General features: G+C 46.9%; 1 protein-coding gene across 1 annotated transcript in view; it reads left to right on the forward strand.

Moving 5' to 3' along the window:
- The first annotated feature begins 11,231 nt into the window (after positions 1-11,231).
- The window catches only part of LOC128122241 (alpha-N-acetylgalactosaminide alpha-2,6-sialyltransferase 1-like), a 10,907-nt gene continuing 2,184 nt past the window's right edge, over positions 11,232-19,954 (forward strand). Inside the window, exons 1-5 of the mRNA XM_052757621.1 lie at positions 11,232-11,420; positions 17,670-18,171; positions 18,966-19,134; positions 19,227-19,398; positions 19,590-19,728. Of these exons, the coding sequence (XP_052613581.1) occupies positions 11,302-11,420; positions 17,670-18,171; positions 18,966-19,134; positions 19,227-19,398; positions 19,590-19,728 (1,101 nt within the window). The 5' untranslated portion in view covers positions 11,232-11,301. The remainder of the gene's footprint in view (positions 11,421-17,669; positions 18,172-18,965; positions 19,135-19,226; positions 19,399-19,589; positions 19,729-19,954) is intronic.

The raw sequence follows: 19,954 nt of genomic DNA on the forward strand, positions 1-19,954 counted from the left end.
CTTTTTTGAGACATGTTGGCTCCTGGCAGTACCAATCTACTTCAGAGAAAATATGGGCATTGAAGAAACTGCATATGGAGTTAACTTTCACTGTGGCAAAAGTTAGCCACTGGACAACAAAGTATCCTCGAATCAACTGCTGACAAAATGGACAGACAGGACATGAAACAAAGGACTACTGATTCTTGCCAAAACAAGTGTGGTTATGGCTTTATCAAAAGGCATCTTCTGAGGCCAGGACAATATGGCACCATCCCTGAAGTGGCCTTCGCAATTCGGAAAAGGTACAGTGCCCTTTTCTTCGAAGGCAGCTGAACAGGCAGTGGGCCGATGGCTTCTGATGTGCAATGGAACAGCAGCTGAAACAGTTGTTCTTGAAGAGTAACTAAGTTCACGCCTCTCAATAGTAGACTGGCATTTGATTGAGGGATGTGGAGAAGAATGGGATGCTGAGATGAAGCCATATATACCCAGCCAAGAAGAATGGACAGTTGAATTAAAAAACCATCAACAATTTCCAGAATTTAAAATCCTGAATCATGATATGACACTAGTGGAATTCAGGTGTTTCTGGTACATGGACTGCTCTCACCCAATGTGAGGTTGAACTGTTGACCTTGTGTACATTCTACTTCACAAATGAGTCTGTCAGATATGCTAAGCCTATAGGCTGAAGATGATGCCCCAGCACTGCGGAGAAACCTCAGGTGACTGTCCAGGCAGCTGGCTGTTTCTGTCAACTCACAAATTTTTTGGAAGTTGCTTGCATGCACTTCCTGTTTTTATTTTTGTTAGTTAATATTATTTCCTTCTTGAGTCTCTGAGGGAGTTGAAGATTAGTTAGTTATAGTTGAAGATTAGTTAGTTATAGTTGAAGGTTAGTTAGTTATAGTTGAAGACTAGTTAGGATAGAAAGTGAATTAGGTACATTTTGGACTTACCAAATTGGATAGATAATGGAATTATTTTCTCTGAATTTGTCAAATAAAAATGGGCCGGGCGGTGGTGGCTCACGCCTTTAATCCCAGCACTCGGGAGGCAGAGGCAGGTGGATCTCTGTGAGTTCGAGGCCAGCCTGGACTGCCAAGTGAGTTCCAGGAAAGGCGCAAAGCTACACAGAGAAACCCTGTCTTGAAAAACCAAAAAAAAAAAAAAATGGACTAGACATTGTTTAGACATTTATTACTTGTATATATTGTATATAGTTATTGTACTTTTGTATATAGTTTTTCTTTTGTTAGTTATAACCTTTTTCTTTTTTTCTTTTTATTAAAATAGAAAAGGGGGGGGAAAAGAAAAAAAGAAAAGGGGAAGTGCTGTGGGATGGTCTGTATGTCAAGTGTGTTGCTGATTGGTCAATAAATAAATCACTGATTGGCCATTGGCTAGGCAGGAAGTATAGGCGGGACAAAGAGGAGAATAAAGCTGGGAAGTGGAAGGCTGAGTCAGAGAGACACTGCCAGCCGCCACGATGAAAAACAGCATGTGAAGATGCTGGTAAGCCATGAGCCACGTGGCAAGGTATAGATTTATGGAAATGGATTAATTTAAGCTGTAAGAACAGTTAGCAAGAAGCCTGCCATGGCCATACAGTTTGTAACCAATGTAAGTCTCTGTGTTTACTTGGTTGGGTCTGAGCTGCTGTGAGACTGGCAGGTGAGAGAGATTTGTCCTGACTGTGGGCCAGGCAGCAAAACTCTAGCTACACTCAGCTACCTCTCCAGCACCATGTCTGCCTGCACACCACCATGATGATAATGGACTGAACCTCTGAACTGTAAGCCACCCAATTAAATGTTGTCCTTTATAAGAGTTGCAGTGGTCATGGAGTCTCTTCACAGCAATAGAAACCCTAAGACACTTGCTGTGGAATGTTCTGTATGGCAAATGTGTTGCTAATTAGTTAATAAATAAAACACTGATTGGCCATTGGCTAGGCAGGAAGTGTAGGCGGGACAAGGAGGAGAATAAAACTGGGAAGTGGAAGGCTGAGTCAGAGAGACGCTGCCAGCCGCCATGATGAGAAACAGAATGTGAAGATACCGGTAAGCCACGAGCCATGTGGCAAGGTATAGATTAATGGAAATGGATTAATTTAAGCTGTAAGAACAGTTAGCAAGAAGCCTGCCACGGCCATACAGTTTGTAACCAGTATAAGTCTCTGTGTTTACTTGGTCAGGTCTGAGTGGCTGTGGGACTGGCGGGTGACAGAGATTTGTCCTGACTGTGGGCCAGGCAGGAAAACTCCAACTACAAATGGCGCCCAACGTGGGGCAAGAGTTTCCACCTAAAACCTGAGAAAAGATTCTAAAACGGAGCTAAAAACAGTTCCTAATTGTCTCTCTCAAATGAGCGCCAGCTGCTGGTTTGAGCTACTGGTGGGTTCCTAGCGTGCGTGCTCGACCTGCCTATGGCGGGAATGAGGCCTTTGCAAGTGGCACTTTGAGCTGCATGGTGGATTTAGCCTTTGCTGGTGCAGAGCAAAAGGGGAGGTTTCTGGGCTACACGCTGCTTGGCTAAAAGCATAGACCCCCGATAGCTCCCAGAGCTGGCGGTAAACCATGGTCATGTTGGGAAGCTGAGGTGGGTGGAGCCAGCAGCCACAGCTGCTGCAGTTTAAGGCAATAGATTCACAATAAGACAGATTCAGATGTAATAGTTTACAATGTGTGTAAAAGATACGTAGGCTTGAAAGAGACAAAAAAGATGATATATAGAGTTATAGAAACAAATACATAGTTTTAAAAAATAAAGTCTTTAAAGAGACAGTAAAGGTAGTATAAAAAATAAGCCACGTAAAAATGGATATTACACAGAGAATCTGCATTGTCTTGTCTTTGGGACTTTTAACTGCAGAAAAGCATTTGATTGTAAAAGCTGTTGAGTTATGCCAAAATATATATTTTAAAGGTACCTTGACTTCAAAATTTGGATATAAGGATATGTTACTTTGGAAAGGAGACTCTGCTTTTGTTTCCACAGAAAGCCAGAGGCTATGGATTTATTCCAGATTAAGACACATCAGGTTTGACCAGCTAAGACCCCCTGAAAGGTCTCCGATGACACCATGGCCCAGATGATCCAACATCCAGAATGGTTTGAAGGCAACTGGCTCAGACGATACACCCTCATGGACTATTCCATAATCCTAAAATTTTCTTTGTTTCCCCATAAGATACAGCGCCCCCCTCCAGCAGGAAGTAGTAAGAGAAGCTACGCCCAAATTCCCAAATTGTATGTAATTTTACTTTGTTAAGGTTAAAACCTTCCTTTTGGGAAAAAAAAAGGGGGAAGTGCTGTGGAATGTTCTGTATGGCAAATGTGCTGCTAATTAGTTAATAAATAAAACACTGATTGGCCATTGGCTAGGCAGGAAGTATAGGCGGGACAAGGAGGAGAATAAAACTGGGAAGTGGAAGGCTGAGTCAGAGAGACGCTGCCAGCCGCCATGATGAGAAACAGAATGTGAAGATACCGGTAAGCCACGAGCCATGTGGCAAGGTATAGATTAATGGAAATGGATTAATTTAAGCTGTAAGAACAGTTAGCAAGAAGCCTGCCACGGCCATACAGTTTGTAACCAGTATAAGTCTCTGTGTTTACTTGGTCGGGTCTGAGCTGCTGTGGGACTGGCGGGTGACAGAGATTTGTCCTGACTGTGGGCCAGGCAGGAAAACTCCAACTACAGACACTTGTAATCCATAGGGGGGGAGGGGATCCCTAGGGTTCTCTGGACAGCCAGTGTAACCTGATCTGTGAGCTCCAAGTTCAGTGGAAGACCCTGAGCAATTAAGAAAGACATCTGACATTGGAGGGCCTCTGGTCTCTGCCCACACTCAAGGTACCCCCCCCCACACACACACACAAATCACAATTTCAGAATGAGTCCCAGGCTTGCTCACTCTAGAAAGCTGTGTGGAAAGATAGACTGGCTGGTTTTACCTTGCAACTGTCTTTGGGGAATCTTACAATCAAAATAGTAAGTAATAGAGTTAAAAATAATTCTACCCTGTAAGTGTTGCAGCTTGGATGGAAAGGTATTCTGGCTGTTGTGAGCCAAGGAATACCACAATGTCACTGTAAGCATATCAGCATACAGCTCTGTTCCAGGAAAAGGTTTCCCCAAGGCAAGTGTAACAACTTTGCTCCAGCAGGGGAGGATTTCCCCAGTGAAGTTGTCACAGCTCTGCTCAGGTCCAGCAAAGTGTTACAGCTCTGCTCTACTCTGGCTTCAGCAAAAGTTGTTACAGCTGGGATCTGCTCCAGGGAACTGTCACACCACAGAACCAACCTCACTTAAGAGATTTATTGGGAAGGAAGAATCTAGGAGGGTGGCTGCTTCTAGGGCGAAAAGCAGCAGCAAACTGAACAAAGTACAGAGCTTATATAGGATTTCTTTGAGGTTGGGGCTTTCCAGGATGGCTTGGGATTGGTGACTCTGGGGCAAGCTCAGGGATTGGTGCGATTTCCAAGCTCAGGGATTGGTGGGATTCTGTAGTCTGACTCTGGGGCCTAGCTCAGGGATTGGTGGGATTTCCAAGCTCAGGGATTGGTGGCATTCTGTAGTCTGACTCTGGGCAAGCTCAGGAATTGATGGGATTTCCAAGCTCAGGGATTGGTGGGATTTTGCAGCCTGACTCTGGGGCAAGCTCAGGGATTGGTGGGATTTCAAGCCCTGGTCCTGGGGTCAAGTCAGGGTCAGGGTGTTTTTCCTTGGCCCTTTTACCCTACATTCCTCTCTCTGATTGCCTTTCTCCCTCAGAAAAACCAGTTTTGCCTCAACTTTTATAATCATTTCCCTTCTCAACTCTGAATTAATTTGAGTTTCTGCTCATTCTCTTGAACTGACTGGTTTCTGTGCCTGGTTCTGTCAGGAGCAGAATAAACCATGACCACGGTTTCATGTCTCACAACTGTAAATGTGACACACGTTTTTGTTTTGTTTTGTTTATTCTGAAACAGGGTTTCTCTCTGTGTAGCCCAGGCCGTCCTCGAACTTGTGCTGTAGACCAGGCTGGCCTCGAACTCAGAGATCAGTGTTGTATTTAAGGACAGGAGGCAGCGGCCTTGGCGAGTTGGAGCCGAGGGGCATGGCAGAAAGTCAGGCACACCATGCATATGGCGCCCACACAGGGACACTGTGTGCACTTCTGGAGGTAAGAGAGGAAGAGAGAAGCGATGGGATAAAGGGGAAGAGAGGAGGTGCAGATGCAATTGTGGGAAGAGAGAGGGAGGGAAGGAGAGAGAGAAGTGGGCAGAACCCACCTCTTTTTATTTTATTTTAAACAGTAAAATATTTTCTCTGTAGAAAATAGTATAAATGATAACATTTCCCATTAAGCCCTTTTAAGCCAAATGGTAGCTGAATTATACATATATTGATTAGATTCTGGGATACAGAAGAAACCTATCTTTGTCTGTTCAGAGAGCTATGTTTTACTTAAGTTTTGTAAGTGAGATTCCTATTTATCTCCCCCTTCACTGTTTGATTTACATCAGACATTTTTCTATAGGCTAATCCATAATCTAAAAAGATTTTAGCCTCCCCTCCTGAAAGTACGGCCAGCATTTTCTTTCATCAGCTTGATGCAGTACAAATTCTTATCCTAATAGTGAAATGTTTCACTAAAGCTTGCCCAGTGATTGGGCAAAACCGAAACTTATTATAAGCCACAGTCATCCTAGGGTCCCCCTGCTAGGTAGCCTCCCTGGATCTGTGGGTTGCAGTCTGATTGTTCTTTGCTTTATATCTAGTATCCATTTATGAGTGAGTATATACCATGTTTGTCCTTCTGAGTCTGGGTTACCTCACTCAGGATGATATTTTCTAGTTCCATCCATTTGCCTGCAAATTTCATGCTGTCATTGTTTTTCTCTGTTGAGTAGTACTCCATTGTGTACCACATTTTCTTAATCCATTCTTCAGTTGACGGGCATCTTGGTTGTTTTCAGGTTCTGGCTATTATGAATAGTGCTGCTATGAACATAGTTGAGCATGTATCTTTGTGGTATAATTGAGCATTCCTTGGGTATATGCCCAAGAGTGGTATGGCTGGGACTTGAGGTAGATTAATTCCCAATTTTCTGAGAAACTGCCATACTGATTTCCACAGTGGTTGTACAAGTTTGCACTCCCACCAACAGTGGAGGAGTGTTCCCTTTGCTCCGCATCCTCTCCAACATAGACTGTCATCAGTGTTTTTGATCACAGCCATTCTGACAGGTGTAAGGTGGTATCTCAGAGTCGTTTTGATTTGCATTTCTCTGATGATTAAGGGCGTTGAGCATTTCCTTAAATGTCTTTCAGCCATTTGAGATTCTTCTTTTGAGAATTCTCTGTCTAGCTCTATTTTTAGCCCATTTTTTAATTGGATTGTTCATTATTTTGATATCTAGTTTCTTGAATTCTTTATATACTTTGGAGATCAGTTCTCTGTCAGATGTGGGGTTGGTGAAGATCTTTTCCCATTCTGTAGGCTGTCTTTTTGTCTTATTGACTGTGTCTTTTGCCCTACAAAAGCTTGTCAATTTCAAGAGGTCCTTTTTATTAATTGTTGCTCTCAGTATCTGTACTACTGATGTTATATTTAGGAAGTGATCTCCGGTGCCTGTGCATTCAAGACTACTTCCTACTTCCTCTTCTATCAAGTTCAGTGAAACTGGATTTATGTTGAAGTCTTTGATCCACTTGGATTTGAGTTTTGTGCATGGTGACAGATATGGATCTATTTGTAATCTTTTACATATTGATATCCAGTTATGCCAGCACCATTTGTTGAAGATACTTTCTTTTTTTCCATTGTATAGTTTTGGCTTCTTTGTCAAAAATCAGGTGTTCTTATGTGTGTGGATTAATGTCAGGGTCTTCAATTCAATTCCATTGGTCTGTATGTCAGTTTTTATGCCAGTACCAAGCTGTTTTTATTACTGTAGCTCTATAGTAGAGCTTGAGATCAGGGATGGTGATGCCTCCAGAGGTTGCTTTATTATACAGGATTCTTTTAGCTGTCCTGTCTTTTGTTTTTCCATATGAAGTTGAGTATTAGAACCCAACTCTTAAAGGGGGGTTGGCGCATGCGCAAATGAGCTACGCAAATGGGCTATGTGTGTATGGGATGACGTTGTCAAGACGCTGAGGGGGACAAGATACTACCTGCTTACTAGCTAGGTCCCCAAGGGGCTGGGCAGGTAATGTCTAAATGCTAACAATCAGCCTGCTTCTACCACCTGAGTGCTGGGATTAAAAGTATGCGACACCACACCCAGGGTGGCACACTTTTTTAAATATTTTATGTGTATGAGTGTTTTGCCTGCATGTATGTACACTACATGTGTGCCTGATACTCTCAGTGGCCAGAAGAGGGATACAATCCCTGAATCCCTTGCAAGTGGAGTTATAGACTCTGTGAGCCACTATACGGCTGCTGGAATCTAAACACGGGTCCTCTGTAAGAACCAAATCAACCTGTAAGCCCCACCTGCCCAAGGTCCAGGTAACTTCCTGGAATGCTGGGAGTTGTAGTTCTTGGAAAATAACAAAGCCCCATGGGAAATATGGTGGTGTGTATAGTTTGTCCTTAAAGAGTCCCTATAACACGTAACTTATCACCACTGACTAGGATTCCAGGGAGTGGACCTGACCAGAGTTAATTCTGGTCAGTATTTAATTAAAGCTTGCTTCAAATTTGGCTCCAAATTGTGGAACTGGTTTTTCTCTCTGTAAGAAAAACAAGTGCTCTTAACTGCTGCGTCATCAATTCAGCCCCAAGACTGACACACTTTCATCCCTTACTGCATATTACCCTGTTGTGCCTCTTACTCTATGAGTAAGCTCTCACTCATCCCATGTATAAAAAAGGCTAAAAAGAGAAACATCTTAGTTTTAAAAGGAAAGAAAAGTAGCTAAGACCAAACACAGGACTATGATGATATTTTTAAATCGGATTTCCCTAAAGTAAGTGTTCCTCTGCCTCTCCCATTCTGCCCAGGCACATGCTAGAGCAGCCTTGGGCTAGAATTTAAGAACCAGGAAAAGGCCTAGGGATAACTGAACCCTAGGCCGCTGGCTTCCAGATCTCCAGTTTAACCCACTTCGAAACAGTGTGAGGCACAGCCTGAACTGTACATAGTAGGTCCGTGACACCAGGCACTCAGCTGGGTCTCCATACCAGGCAGAGGACACTGCCAGCAGGGCCCTTCTCAGAGAGTCGGGTGACAGATAAACATGACCGTTCCTAGGTATGGCTGAGGGGAAGGTTTGTGTTGTGGATATGAGGAGGAGAACAGCCAGATGCATCTGTAGGAGTCCAGAGCCGGGAGAGAAAGAGGTAGATGGAACTGGAACGTGGCCTGGACTTAGCTGTGAGAGGAGAGAGGGGAGAGTGAGAAGGGAAGACAGGGAGTGAGGGCAAAAGAAACCCGAGAGAGAGAGAGAGAGAGAGAGAGAGAGAGAGAGAGAGAGAGAGAGAGAGACAGAGAGAGAGACAGAGAGACAGAGAGACAGAGAGACAGAGAGCCGGCCAAGAGAGGAAGACAAAAGAGTGCTCATTTCCAAAATTGCATGGTTACATGAGAAGCTGAGGGAAGGGAAGCCCATAAAACTGGAGGTTAGGGTAGGGGGCTATGGGCTGAGAAGAGCCAGGATGCCAGCATGGACTCTGTGGCAGCATTTGTGATGCTAAGAGAACCTGGAGGCCAGCATACTTTGGTATGCTAATAGGAACCACAGATAGTCTCTGGTCTGATCTTCTTTTGGACCTGACAAGAGGAGAGGAGAGAGACTGCTTAGTCAGACCAATGCTGGAGTTAAGAGAGTGCCTACCCACTGTGCACTGCGTTTGCCTACCGTGACAAACAGTCGGGCCAGGAGGATGAGATTCCCGGTGCCAGCATTTGAAGGGCTTCTTGTTCCCGTGTGTGTCTGCATGCTCCTGTGTGTGTGCAGCAAATGTGAGCATATGTAGGTGGAGGCCAAAGACAACCGTGGTTGTCGTTCCCCGTGAACCATCACCTTTTCTTGAGACAGGGTCTCTCCCTGTCTGGGTACCCACTGCTAAACCTGAGAATTGCAAGGAGGAAAGACCAAATCCACAAGAACAAATCACGGTTGTCAAATTAAAACAAGCCGTATTTTGGGGTGCACCTGGGACTGGCCAGTCGGCTAAGTCAGGATTTGAGAGAGCAGCCCCTGGTGTCTTCTTGAAGTTCCTCCTAGAGGAGAGAGAAGCTGTTGACAGGGGCGGGAGAGATGGCTGTTACACATTGTTAGAAAGAGGGGAGGAACAAGGGTAAGGATGTACATCATGTGGATGGGGTTGCAACAAGTTTACATTAGATCTAAGAAACAGGAACTTATTCTTTTGTGTGTGTGTGGGGGGGGGGGGGGGGGGGCGTTCTGAGACAGGGTTTCCTCTGGGTAGCTTTGGAGCCTGTCCTAGAACTCACTCTGTAAACCAGGCTGGCCTCGAACACACAGAGATCTAGAAAGGCATGTGCCACCACTGCCCGGCAAACTTATTCTTAATTACAAATAGAAACCTTGCCTTGCAAGAGCTTAACACAGGACAAACAAGAACTAGCTTTTTGTTTGTTTGTTTAGGATTTAACAGAGGACAAACGGGAACTTCTTAATTACAAATAGAAACCTTACCTTGCAAGAGCTTAACACAGGACAAACAGGAACGTATTCTTCACTGCAAACAGAACCCTTAACTTGCAAGGTCTATTTTTCCTGTTCTGGTCTCCCATTATTTTGGTGTCACGCCACCGAGAAGCCCACACTGGCCTGTGAACCCAGAGATCTGCCTGTCTCTGACTCCCCATTCCTGGAATTGTAAGCACATACCATCACACCCTGCTTTATTTTGATTTTACTCTATGATTATTATTGGAGGTGGGGCACTCATGTCAGAGGACAGCTTTACCGAGTTGGGTCTTGTTCCACCTTTCCGTGAATTCTTCAGATCAAAGTCAGGCCACCAGGGTTGAGCACCCAGCACCTGGCTCCCACCACACACTTTTTTTTTTCCCTTTCATGTGGCTTTTGAGGATTGAATTAATTAGATTTTCACCCTTGCAAAACAACACTTGACCAACTGGGCCCTCACCTCAGCTCCAAGAGCAAGGACTTGACACGAGCCTATTCAGAAAGTGCTTATAGACTCACACAGACAACAGACAGACAGACAGAAAGACAGAGAAAAAGGCAGTGAGACCAGACAGAAGGAGACTTCCCTGAAAGGGAGGGCTCCCCCTGTTCTGGTACCAGGAGCTGCAGCGTGCACTGTGGGATTTAAACCCACTAGCTGTCTTACAAGCCCCGGCTTCTTAGGAGCCTGCTAGTTAGCTCCTCTCTTGTCCCTCAGAGGGTGGGTGAGGCACTCGCTGGTGCGTGATGTGGATGAGGGCCAAGGGCTTTTGGGCAGAAACCGGAGCAGTGAGACAATGTGAGCAATGAACCCAGGCCCTGAGACCTTCAGAACCCCACCTTCCATGTAACTTTGGCATCCTGAGTGCTTGTACAGTCCAGCATCCTAGAAGTAAGAATCCACAATACTTCTATGTTTTCTGGAAATCTGCACCTGAGAGTATGTCTGTGCAGAAGTGTGCAGGAGCCCATGGAGGTCAGAAGGAGGCAGCAGATCCCCTGGAGCTGGAGTTACAGATGGTTGTGAACTGCCGTGTGGGTTCTGGGAACTGAACCTGGATCCTCTGCAAGAGCAGCCTGTGCTGTGAACCATCAAGCCTTCTCCCCAGACCCACTGCGAGCACCTTTTCTGTGAAGCCTTCCACGGTCCCTGGATGCGAGCAAGTCTCAGACATGCTATTTGCTCGTGCATCTCCAGTCACAATTTCAGAGAAGCTCAGAAAGTTGGCCCGCAATGGTGATTGTGTGTGGGGTCCCTACCGTGAGCACCCGAGTGTGGATGAGCACCTGAGTGTGGTGGAGACCACTGCTTCTCTCATTTATGGATGAGGCTGGCAGAGGATGTGACCAGATAAATGGAAGGCTGTTTATGATAGATATGTGGTCTCATATAATTCTCCAGAATTTGGCTTCAGAGACTAAAAAGAAAAAAAGAACTTGTTTGAACAGAAGGAGTTTCTCTTCCTTCGATCCATGCCAACTTAAAGCAGTACTCCACCCCTCCTTTCCCTCCCCTGCTCCCCCAAGTGGCTAGATATAAGGCCGAAGGCCAGCAGTCCCTGTCCGACAACCTGAACGAGGAGGCTGTGTGACCTGTACATAGCCTCAAGGGACTTGTTCTCATCACACATGCTTCTAGCAACCAGTCAACCACCATGAAGACCTGTTTTTGGAGACTGCCTCCCTGGAGTTCAGGCGTCCTGCTTTTGGCTGTGTTGGCTCTGTCCTTCATCCTGCCCTCCTTCATGAAGGAGCCTCGCACAAAGCCTTCCAGGTAAGAAGGAGCCAATCCTGTGATTCCCAGAAAGACTACCCAGTGGGGAGGCCTGGGGAACTCTGAGCCACCTGGGGGTCCACATGGGGTGTTAAGGTCAGGAGTCTTATCAAGTACCCCTGGAAGGAAGGCCAGTGTCAGAACTCAGAAGAGATGCAGATGGAGGAGGTGGTGGTGACCCAGGTGCCCGGAATTCCAGGAGGCTTGTGCAGGAGTTGAGGACTCATGGACTGAGTCTCCAGAGGGCAGACAAGACACAAGGCAAGTTGCCCCCAAGGGCTGGTGAGTAATAGGGCAGCTGAAGAAGGGCTTGCTCTTACATGCCACTCTCCTTGACCCGAAGCAAAGACTTAGCCTGTGTATTTCCTGTGTCTCAGAGGCATTCTCACCCTGAAAAGTGAGTCAGTAGAATTTAAGATCTCCCATTGGTGGGGGTAGGGGGAAATGTCAAATCATCCCCAAATGAATCCTCCACAGGAACTTCTAGAACATTTAGTACATCTTCCACAGTGAGACCCTCTTCCCAGACTCGATGAAAAAGCTTTTTTGGTTTTTACAGCTCAACATTTTAAAACCATACATTCATTCTCTCACAGAGACGGGGAGAGAGAGGAAGGAAGGAAGGAAGGAAGGAAGGAAGGAAGGAAGGAAGGAAGAAAAGTACAGAGAAGTGAATCAGGAAGTGAGGGTCTCCCTGACTCTGTTACTCCCTAATACTCGGGTGTGCCCAGCGCTCACATTATCGAAGCTGGCCCTTCTGCAGTGTAGATCTGTACCAGGCCCTGCTCTAAACGCTCCGGTTTCTCACTCCTCATTATGAGGAAGACAGACAGTTAAGGTGAGTCAGCATTACACCGCTCTGCCAGTCACAGAGCTGGGCTCAAACCCAGGCATTTCCATCCTGTAACCTGAGTTTGACGCCTGCAGGTTATGTAGCTGGGGATGACTTTGAACTTCCGATCCTCCTGCCTCTACCTCCCAAGTGCTGAGACTGCAGGTGTGATCCACCATGTTGGTTTAGGAACCCATTTTACCTGGATAAGATTTGTCCATCTTTCCTTTGTGGTCATTAGATTGTGACTTGGGGGAAGGTTGATTTAACACTCCTCCCAAAAATGCAAAACATCTTCTTCTTCTTTTTTTTTTTTTGGTTTTTCGAGACAGGGTTTCTCTGTGTAGCTTTGCGCCTTTCCTGGGACTCACTTGGTAGTCCAGGCTAGCCTCGAACTCACAGAGATCCGCCTGGCTCTGCCTCCCGAGTGCTGGGATTAAAGGCGTGCGCCACCACCGCCCGGCGCAAAACATCTTCTAAGTCTCCTGCAAATGCCTCCATACTTCTGTTCACTTCAAGAGTTCATTTAGAAGATACTGATTTTTGTTTGCGCTATGAAGATGTGTTTGTATCTGTGGGGATTCTGTTTGTTTGAGACAAAGTCTCACTATGTAGCCCTGACTGTCCTGGAACTTGCTGTGTAGACCAGGCTACCCTCAGACTCAGATCTGCCTGCCTCTGCCTCCTGAGTGCCTGTGTGGCTATGCCGAGCCCTTTGTGATTATTTTTGTCACATGATGGCTCAGTTGGTTAAGCAATGAGAGCACTGGTACGACCAGGAACCCTCTAGTCTCTGCCCCTCAAGACAACAAGCTCTGTGGAGGTGCTGGGGATTGAACCCAGGTCTTCATGCTTAAGCAGCAAGCATGTTACCGACCGGGCCATCTCCCCTGCTCCTAATTCATGTATTTTGGAGTGCAATGTCTTGTATCTTTATCTCTCATATAGATCAGAATTATGTAATTAAATTGCTTTTTGCCTGGGGATTGTCTACAAGCACTTTGCTCTGTCTCTCTGAATTAGAGGCTTTATAGAAAAATGCTCTCCTCAAGCCCACCCGGCCCATGTACAAGGTCAGGCCCCTTAGAGTCTGAGCATACAGAGCAACCAGCATCTAAAGACTTCTCAAACCTTCACTGAACTCTGTGCGGGAGAATAAGGGAACACCTATATATATACTCACACAGATACACCTACTCATTATAGGTATATTTAATTATAGAGAAATAAGTGAAACTAGATTACGTAACTTTGTCCCTCTTTGCCGTGGCTTCCTATAAAATTTAAACACGTCACCAAGTAACCAGAGTATCTACAGACAGAACATCTCTCAGAACCACTCTTGCCTCTAGACAGATTCCAAAGAGGGGTTCTTTATCTCTCCACACAGCCGTCCATGCTGTGTGCTGTGAGCTGTTCAGTATGGAACACCCACCCACTTTGGTTGGGGATGTAGCTCAGTTGGTAGGGTGCTTGCCTAGCATGCCTGAAGCCATGAGTTTGACCCCTAGCACTGCTCAAACTGGGCAGTGTAGTGCAAGCCAGTGACTCCAGCATTTGAGAGGTGGAGACAGGTCGATCAGAAGTTCAAAGTCATCCTTGGCTACACAGTGATTTTGAGGCCAGTCTGGGATGCATGAAAACTGTCTTAATTTTTTAATGTACATATATATATACATACATACATATATATTTATATATGTATAAATACACATGTCTGTATCTGTATAAATATGCATGCTAGAGAGACTCATCAGTTAAGCATGAGTACTGATCTTGCAAAGGATCTGGGTTTGATTTCTACCACTCACATCGAGCTCTGTGGGTGCCTGAATTCTCATGCACATACCCACACATAGACATAACATCATTTAAAAATAAAAATAGCCTGGTGGTGATGTTGCACGCCTTTAATTCCAGCACTCAGGAGGCAGAGGCAGGCGGATCTATGAGGTAGAAGCCAGACTGGTCTACAGAGAGAATTCCAGGATGGCCAAGGCTACACTACACAAAGAAACCCTGTCTCAAAAATAGAAAAAAAACAACAACAAAACCAAACTTAAAAACCACACACACACACATACACAAATGCATTTTCTATATAAGACCAGTGTGTGTGTGTGTGTGTGTGTGTGTGTGTGTGTGTGTGTGTGTGTGTGTGTATGTTTTCTCCAAGGAAGACAGGAGATACAATGTAACCAAAAGTCGGCCCTCGCCGAGGAAGGCAGGCTGGGAGGATAGGTTAGCAGAGGTGGTCGCCCACTTCACAGGCTGCATTTCTTCAGAGCAGGAGGATCCACCTTGCCTTCTGCCTCTAACAGCAATGATCTCCGACTGTCCCGTCCCGACCTCTGACCTTGCTCAAATCTGCAGTCTATATATGTATGTGCATCAGGTACCCTGCCCAGAAGAGACATTTAACAAACCGCGATTGAGTGACATCTTTGTTCTTATGTCCTCTGTGGCAATACTATGGAAACGCCTCTTAGATCTAAGAGACTGGAACTTTTCCCGGAGCCAGAGTTAATCGTACACCTTGAGATCACATAAGACTTAAGACTGTCTATTCTACTGTGTAATCAGCCTGTTTAACCTGCCTTTTATATAACAACATAACAAGTATTAACAGCGTAACAAGCTTCCTTGCCTTGAATTTCCCATATAACCAACTTTTACAACCGGAGCTACTGCATAGCTACACCCCTAAATTCTGTACTCCTTGGTGTCCCTGACCCAGAGAACAATGCATGCATATCATTTCCTGAAAGCAATAAAAATAGACGTTGGAAGCAATCTTATAAAATGTTGGACAGAACATTTGGATATCGTTTGATAAACAATGATATCTGTGATACTGGAAGCTGGGTCTGTTGGAGCCAATGACTTAATCTCTTGTAAAACTCTGACGAAGATTCCTATAGAGTGTCCCATTCCTTTCCTGTGTGACGCTTTCTGTGCCGTTCAATAGACAGAGCAGAGCCCTTTGTCAGGGACAGACACATGCAGTCACTCACTGACAGACTCAGAACCAGGGACAGATTCACAAGACAGCCTTCAAGCAGGCACAGATGGACACAGGGACAGTGAAATAGAGAACTCAAGTCTTGGTTAAATGACATCAACCCGTGTTTTGATTTCTTCCCTTGGCGGGACACCAGTGCATGACCGGTGACTTTGAGTGAATTATCGATGCTTTCAAATTGAGTGCTCTTCTGTACATAATTCAAATGCTTTTGTTCAAGTCCATTTCCCTGCTGGACCTAGTGGTGTGGCCTATAATCCCAGCACTTGAGAGATGGAGGCGGGAGAGTGAGGAATTGAGGGAATTCTCTGCTACATAGTGAGCTAGAAGCCAGCCTGGGTTGCTTGACTACCTGTCTCAAATAAAACAGCAGGCGTGTGAGAGGGAAGGAACTAATACTTGTGAAATCTACATTTTAATTTATTACATTTATTTTATTTTTTACATATATATAGATAGTTTCTCTGTGTATCCCTGGCTGTCTTGGAACTCACTCTGTAGCCCAGGCTGGCCTCAAACTCACAGAGATCCACATGCCTCTGCCTCCCGGGTGCTGGGATTAAAGGCATGTGCCACCACCGCCTGGCTATTTAAAATTTTCTATGTGTATGACTGTTTTGCCTGCATGTATCTAGATGTACCATGTGCGTGCCTGGTGCCTGTGGAAGCCAGAAGAAGGTGTCGGATACCTGGAACTGTTACAGGTGGCTGTAGGCTCCCATGTGAGCGCTGGAAGGACTGAGTGCAGGCTCTCTGTGAGAGCAGCACACGCGCTTAACTGCTGAACTAGCTATCTGGCTTTTATTTATTTATTTAGAGACAGGACTTTTCTACATAGCCTTATATATCCTGGAACTCACTGTATAGACCAGGCTAGCCTGCAACTCACAGGGATCTACCTGCCTCTGCCTCCCAAGTGTTGGGATTAAAGGTGTGCGCCATCACCCTTGGCAATTTTACTTCTTTATTTTGGGAGGAGGGGCACACATGTAATGGTAGGTGTGTGGAGGTCAGAAGACAGCTTGGGGGTTGGTTCTCTCCTTCCACCATGTGAGTCCTGGAGATCCAAGTCAGATCCTCAGTCTTGACAGTCAGTGACTTCCCCTGCTGGGCCTCGTGCCAGCCCCCGCATTTGCAGTTTGTACTCGATGCCCTGCACATTGTTGGTGGATAATGCCAGGAGGCTTTCCTCAGATGGCAAGAGCAGTAGTCCACCATACAGATGAGAGGGGCCAGGAGTCAGAAGACTAAGAATCCTCCCTCCAATCACATGAGCAGGGGAGGGGAGGTGCTCAGACTTTCAGATCTGTGGGTCTTCCATTTCATGCTCTTTCTTTTTTCTTTCACACAGCCTCAGTAAGTCTCTCGCATAGTTTAGTCAGGGAAACAGAAAACAGGTTGGGACTCCCAGGGCACCTGATACCAGCTGCATAATGGAAGGAGGCTATCTTAGTTACTGCTCTATTGCTGTGAAGAGACCAAAGCAACTGATAAAAGAAAACATTTAATTGGGGCTTGCTTACAGCTTCAGAGGCTTAGTCCATCATCATCATGGCAGACAGCATGGCAGCAGGCAGGTAGGCAGGTGTGGTAATGAGAGCGCTCTGCAGACAGAGAGAGAGTCACTAGGCCTGGCTCAGACTCTTGAAACTTCCAATCCCACCCCCAGTGACACACCTGCTCCAACAAGGCCACACCTCCTAATCCTTCCCAAACAGTTCCACTAACTGGGAACCCAGCATTCAAACATAAGAGCATACGGGGACCATTCTCACTCAAACCATCACAGATGGCTTTCAACAGACTAACATAAAAGCAGAAAAACAGGGACTGGGGAGATGGTAACAGGGAGCGGTTACCAAACAAGCATGAGGATCTGAGTTCAGATCTCAGCACCCACAGGCACCAGCCTGTAATCCTAGAGGATTCTTGGGGTTTGGTCAGCCACCCAATTTAGCTGAGTTAGTGAGCATCAGGTTCAGTGAGAAACTCTGCCTCAGGAAATAGAGAGTAATAAAGAAGGACAGTGCTGGGGCTGCAGGTACATGCATGCCTGGATTGATGCTGGATTTCTTTTTCTTTTCTTTTTGGTTTTTTGAGACAGGGTTTCTCTGTGTAGCTTTGCGCCTGTCCTGGAGCTCGCTCTGTAGACCAGGCTGGCCTCGAACTCACAGAGATCTGCCTGCTACTGCCTCCCGAGTGCTGGGATTAAAGGCGTGCGCCGCCACCGCCCAGCGGATTTTTTTTTTTAACGTGGGTGCTGAGGATGCAAACTCAGGTGCTCATGCTCACACAGTAAGCACTCCTGCCCCCTGAGCTGTCTCCTTTCCTGCCGGTGATGTTTCCGGCCTGTTTGTATAACATCCAACCTTCAACAAGAGTTATCTGTGTTCAGGTATCAGTTTATAGAGAAGAACAAAGAAAATCCTCAGGAGATGCTACAAAAGGCCATACCCCACAGACCCATCATGGAGCTGCCACTGAGAGTTCGAGACAAGGAGACGACCTCTGTCAGGACAGAGGAGCTGGGCCTGCAGAATCAGGACAGTGAGGCAGCCAGAGGAGACGGGGAAGAGAAGAGGAAGGAGATGACCACATGGACAGCATTGGGGAAACATCAGAGCATGACAGAGCCTGCAGCAAAGACACTTGTTCCAGAAAGTCAGGGTAAAATATTGACAGCCACAGGAGCACTGTTTACAAGGCTGAAAAAGAAACTGATGGCCACAGGAGCTGTTCCAGCCAAGGACAAGGAGGGCCAGGCCAACCCATCCCCTGCCTCTTCCCCCCACCCCACCACACAAAGAGGCCAAAGGCTGAAGGCCTCCAACTTCAAGTCTGAGCCTCAGTGGGATTTTGAGGAAGAATACAGCTTGGATGTGGGGGGCCTGCAGACGGTGAGTTGGGGCCTCTCACTTCCTCAACTTCCACCCTCCACCCCGAGCAGTCCCTTCCTCCAGGCTCAGCTTTCAGTCTTGACCTTGACCCCCCCTGTGCTCGGCCCAGTGCTGCTGTTGGGCCATCCTTCCTTCCTATGACAGCCAAGATCAGGGAGGAGAAGGCAGGTCCAGAATCAAGGTCTGGGCAACTCAGGAAGGTGTGGGTGGGGAGGGGTTTGCCTTGAAGCCCTTGAAGAAGGCCTGGGGCAGATCAGCAATCTGTGGGGACAGAGTGTGGCCAGTTCTGGGGTGTGGGGCATAAATCCTCATTCTATGGTTGTGGGACTGATGGACAAGACCATAGCCTCATGCCCAGCTGCTGCCCTCCCAGGATCACTGCCATCCCTGGAAAGCCTAGTCTAGGACCTTCGCTCTCTTCCAGGCTCAGGAAAAACTGCACATGTTCAACCCCATGCCACCTCCCTGATCTTTCCCACCTCTGCCCAGGAGGCTAATATTGAACACCTGTTGGTGTATATACACAGAACAGGATCATGGTCCCAATGGTACCGTGGACGTACCACGTGTGGCCTTCAGACTTGCAAAGGTGTAACTAACTGCCTAGGAGCTGAGGGGACCTGTTTTCTGGGACTAAGGTGGGCCCAGACATGGAGAGTTAAGCAGCCAGACATGGGGTCCAGAGTGAAAGAGGGAGCAGGGGCAGGAGCTTTCAAACTGCAACACCCAGCCCAGCCCCTGGCTAATGGCTTTCCTGGACCACTCCCTTGCCTGACATGGCCTCCCTCACATAGACCTGCCCCGACTCTTTGAAGATCAGGGCCTCCAAGTCACCGTGGCTACAGAATATCTTTCTGCCCAACCTCACTCTCTTCCTGGACTCTGGACACTTCACTCAGAGCGAGTGGGACCGTCTAGAGCACTTTGCACCCCCTTTTGGCTTCATGGAGCTCAATCAGTCCTGTGAGTCCTTACTTCAGGGCAGAGGGTAGCCGGCCTCCTGTCTGGGGTCTGCCTCCTTTCGGGACTCTGAATGGAGCCCTGCTCTGTTCCAGTGGTAGAGAAGGTGGTGACCCGCTTCCCTCCGGTACCCCAGCAGCAGCTGCTCCTGGCCAACCTCCCCTCAGGGAACTCCAGCTGCATCACCTGTGCTGTGGTGGGCAATGGGGGCATCCTGAATGATTCACACGTGGGCCAGGAGATAGACAGCCATGACTACGTTTTCCGGTATGTTCTCCATCTCCAGCCCCTTGTCTGCAGATAGGGACTATTATGGGGACCTGACAAGTGTCCCCAATGTCTTTACTAGAAAATGGAGTGTGTCGACAACTCCCACCTTCCCTGCTCTATCCCTGCTCACCCACCTCCACAAATTTCTCTCCTGCATTCAGACCATCTAGTTTGATCTTTCTCGATAGGCTGAGTGGAGCTGTTATTAAAGGATATGAACAGGATGTGGGGACCCGGACATCCTTCTACGGCTTCACTGCCTTCTCCCTGGTCCAGTCAATCCTCACACTGGGTCGTCGAGGTTTCCAGCATGTGCCTCTGGGGAAGGTGAGAAGAGAGGAATGGGCATGGGCACACAGCCTCAGGACAAGGGAGTCACAGAGGAGAGATATGAGTCTGGGTCATCACAAGCTCCATTCCTATGAGGGCAAGAGCAGTAAGAACAGCCACCCGGGCCATGGGAGAGCCAGTATACAGTCTGGAATCAGAGTCGGGCCAACCCCCGCCCCCGGTCCTCAAGACAGTACTCCTGACCCACTTGCTGTCCTTGGTC

This window comes from Peromyscus californicus, unplaced genomic scaffold (genome assembly GCF_007827085.1).
Source record: "Peromyscus californicus insignis strain IS unplaced genomic scaffold, ASM782708v3 Scaffold_3__1_contigs__length_106647218, whole genome shotgun sequence".
NCBI lineage: Eukaryota > Metazoa > Chordata > Mammalia > Rodentia > Cricetidae > Peromyscus > Peromyscus californicus.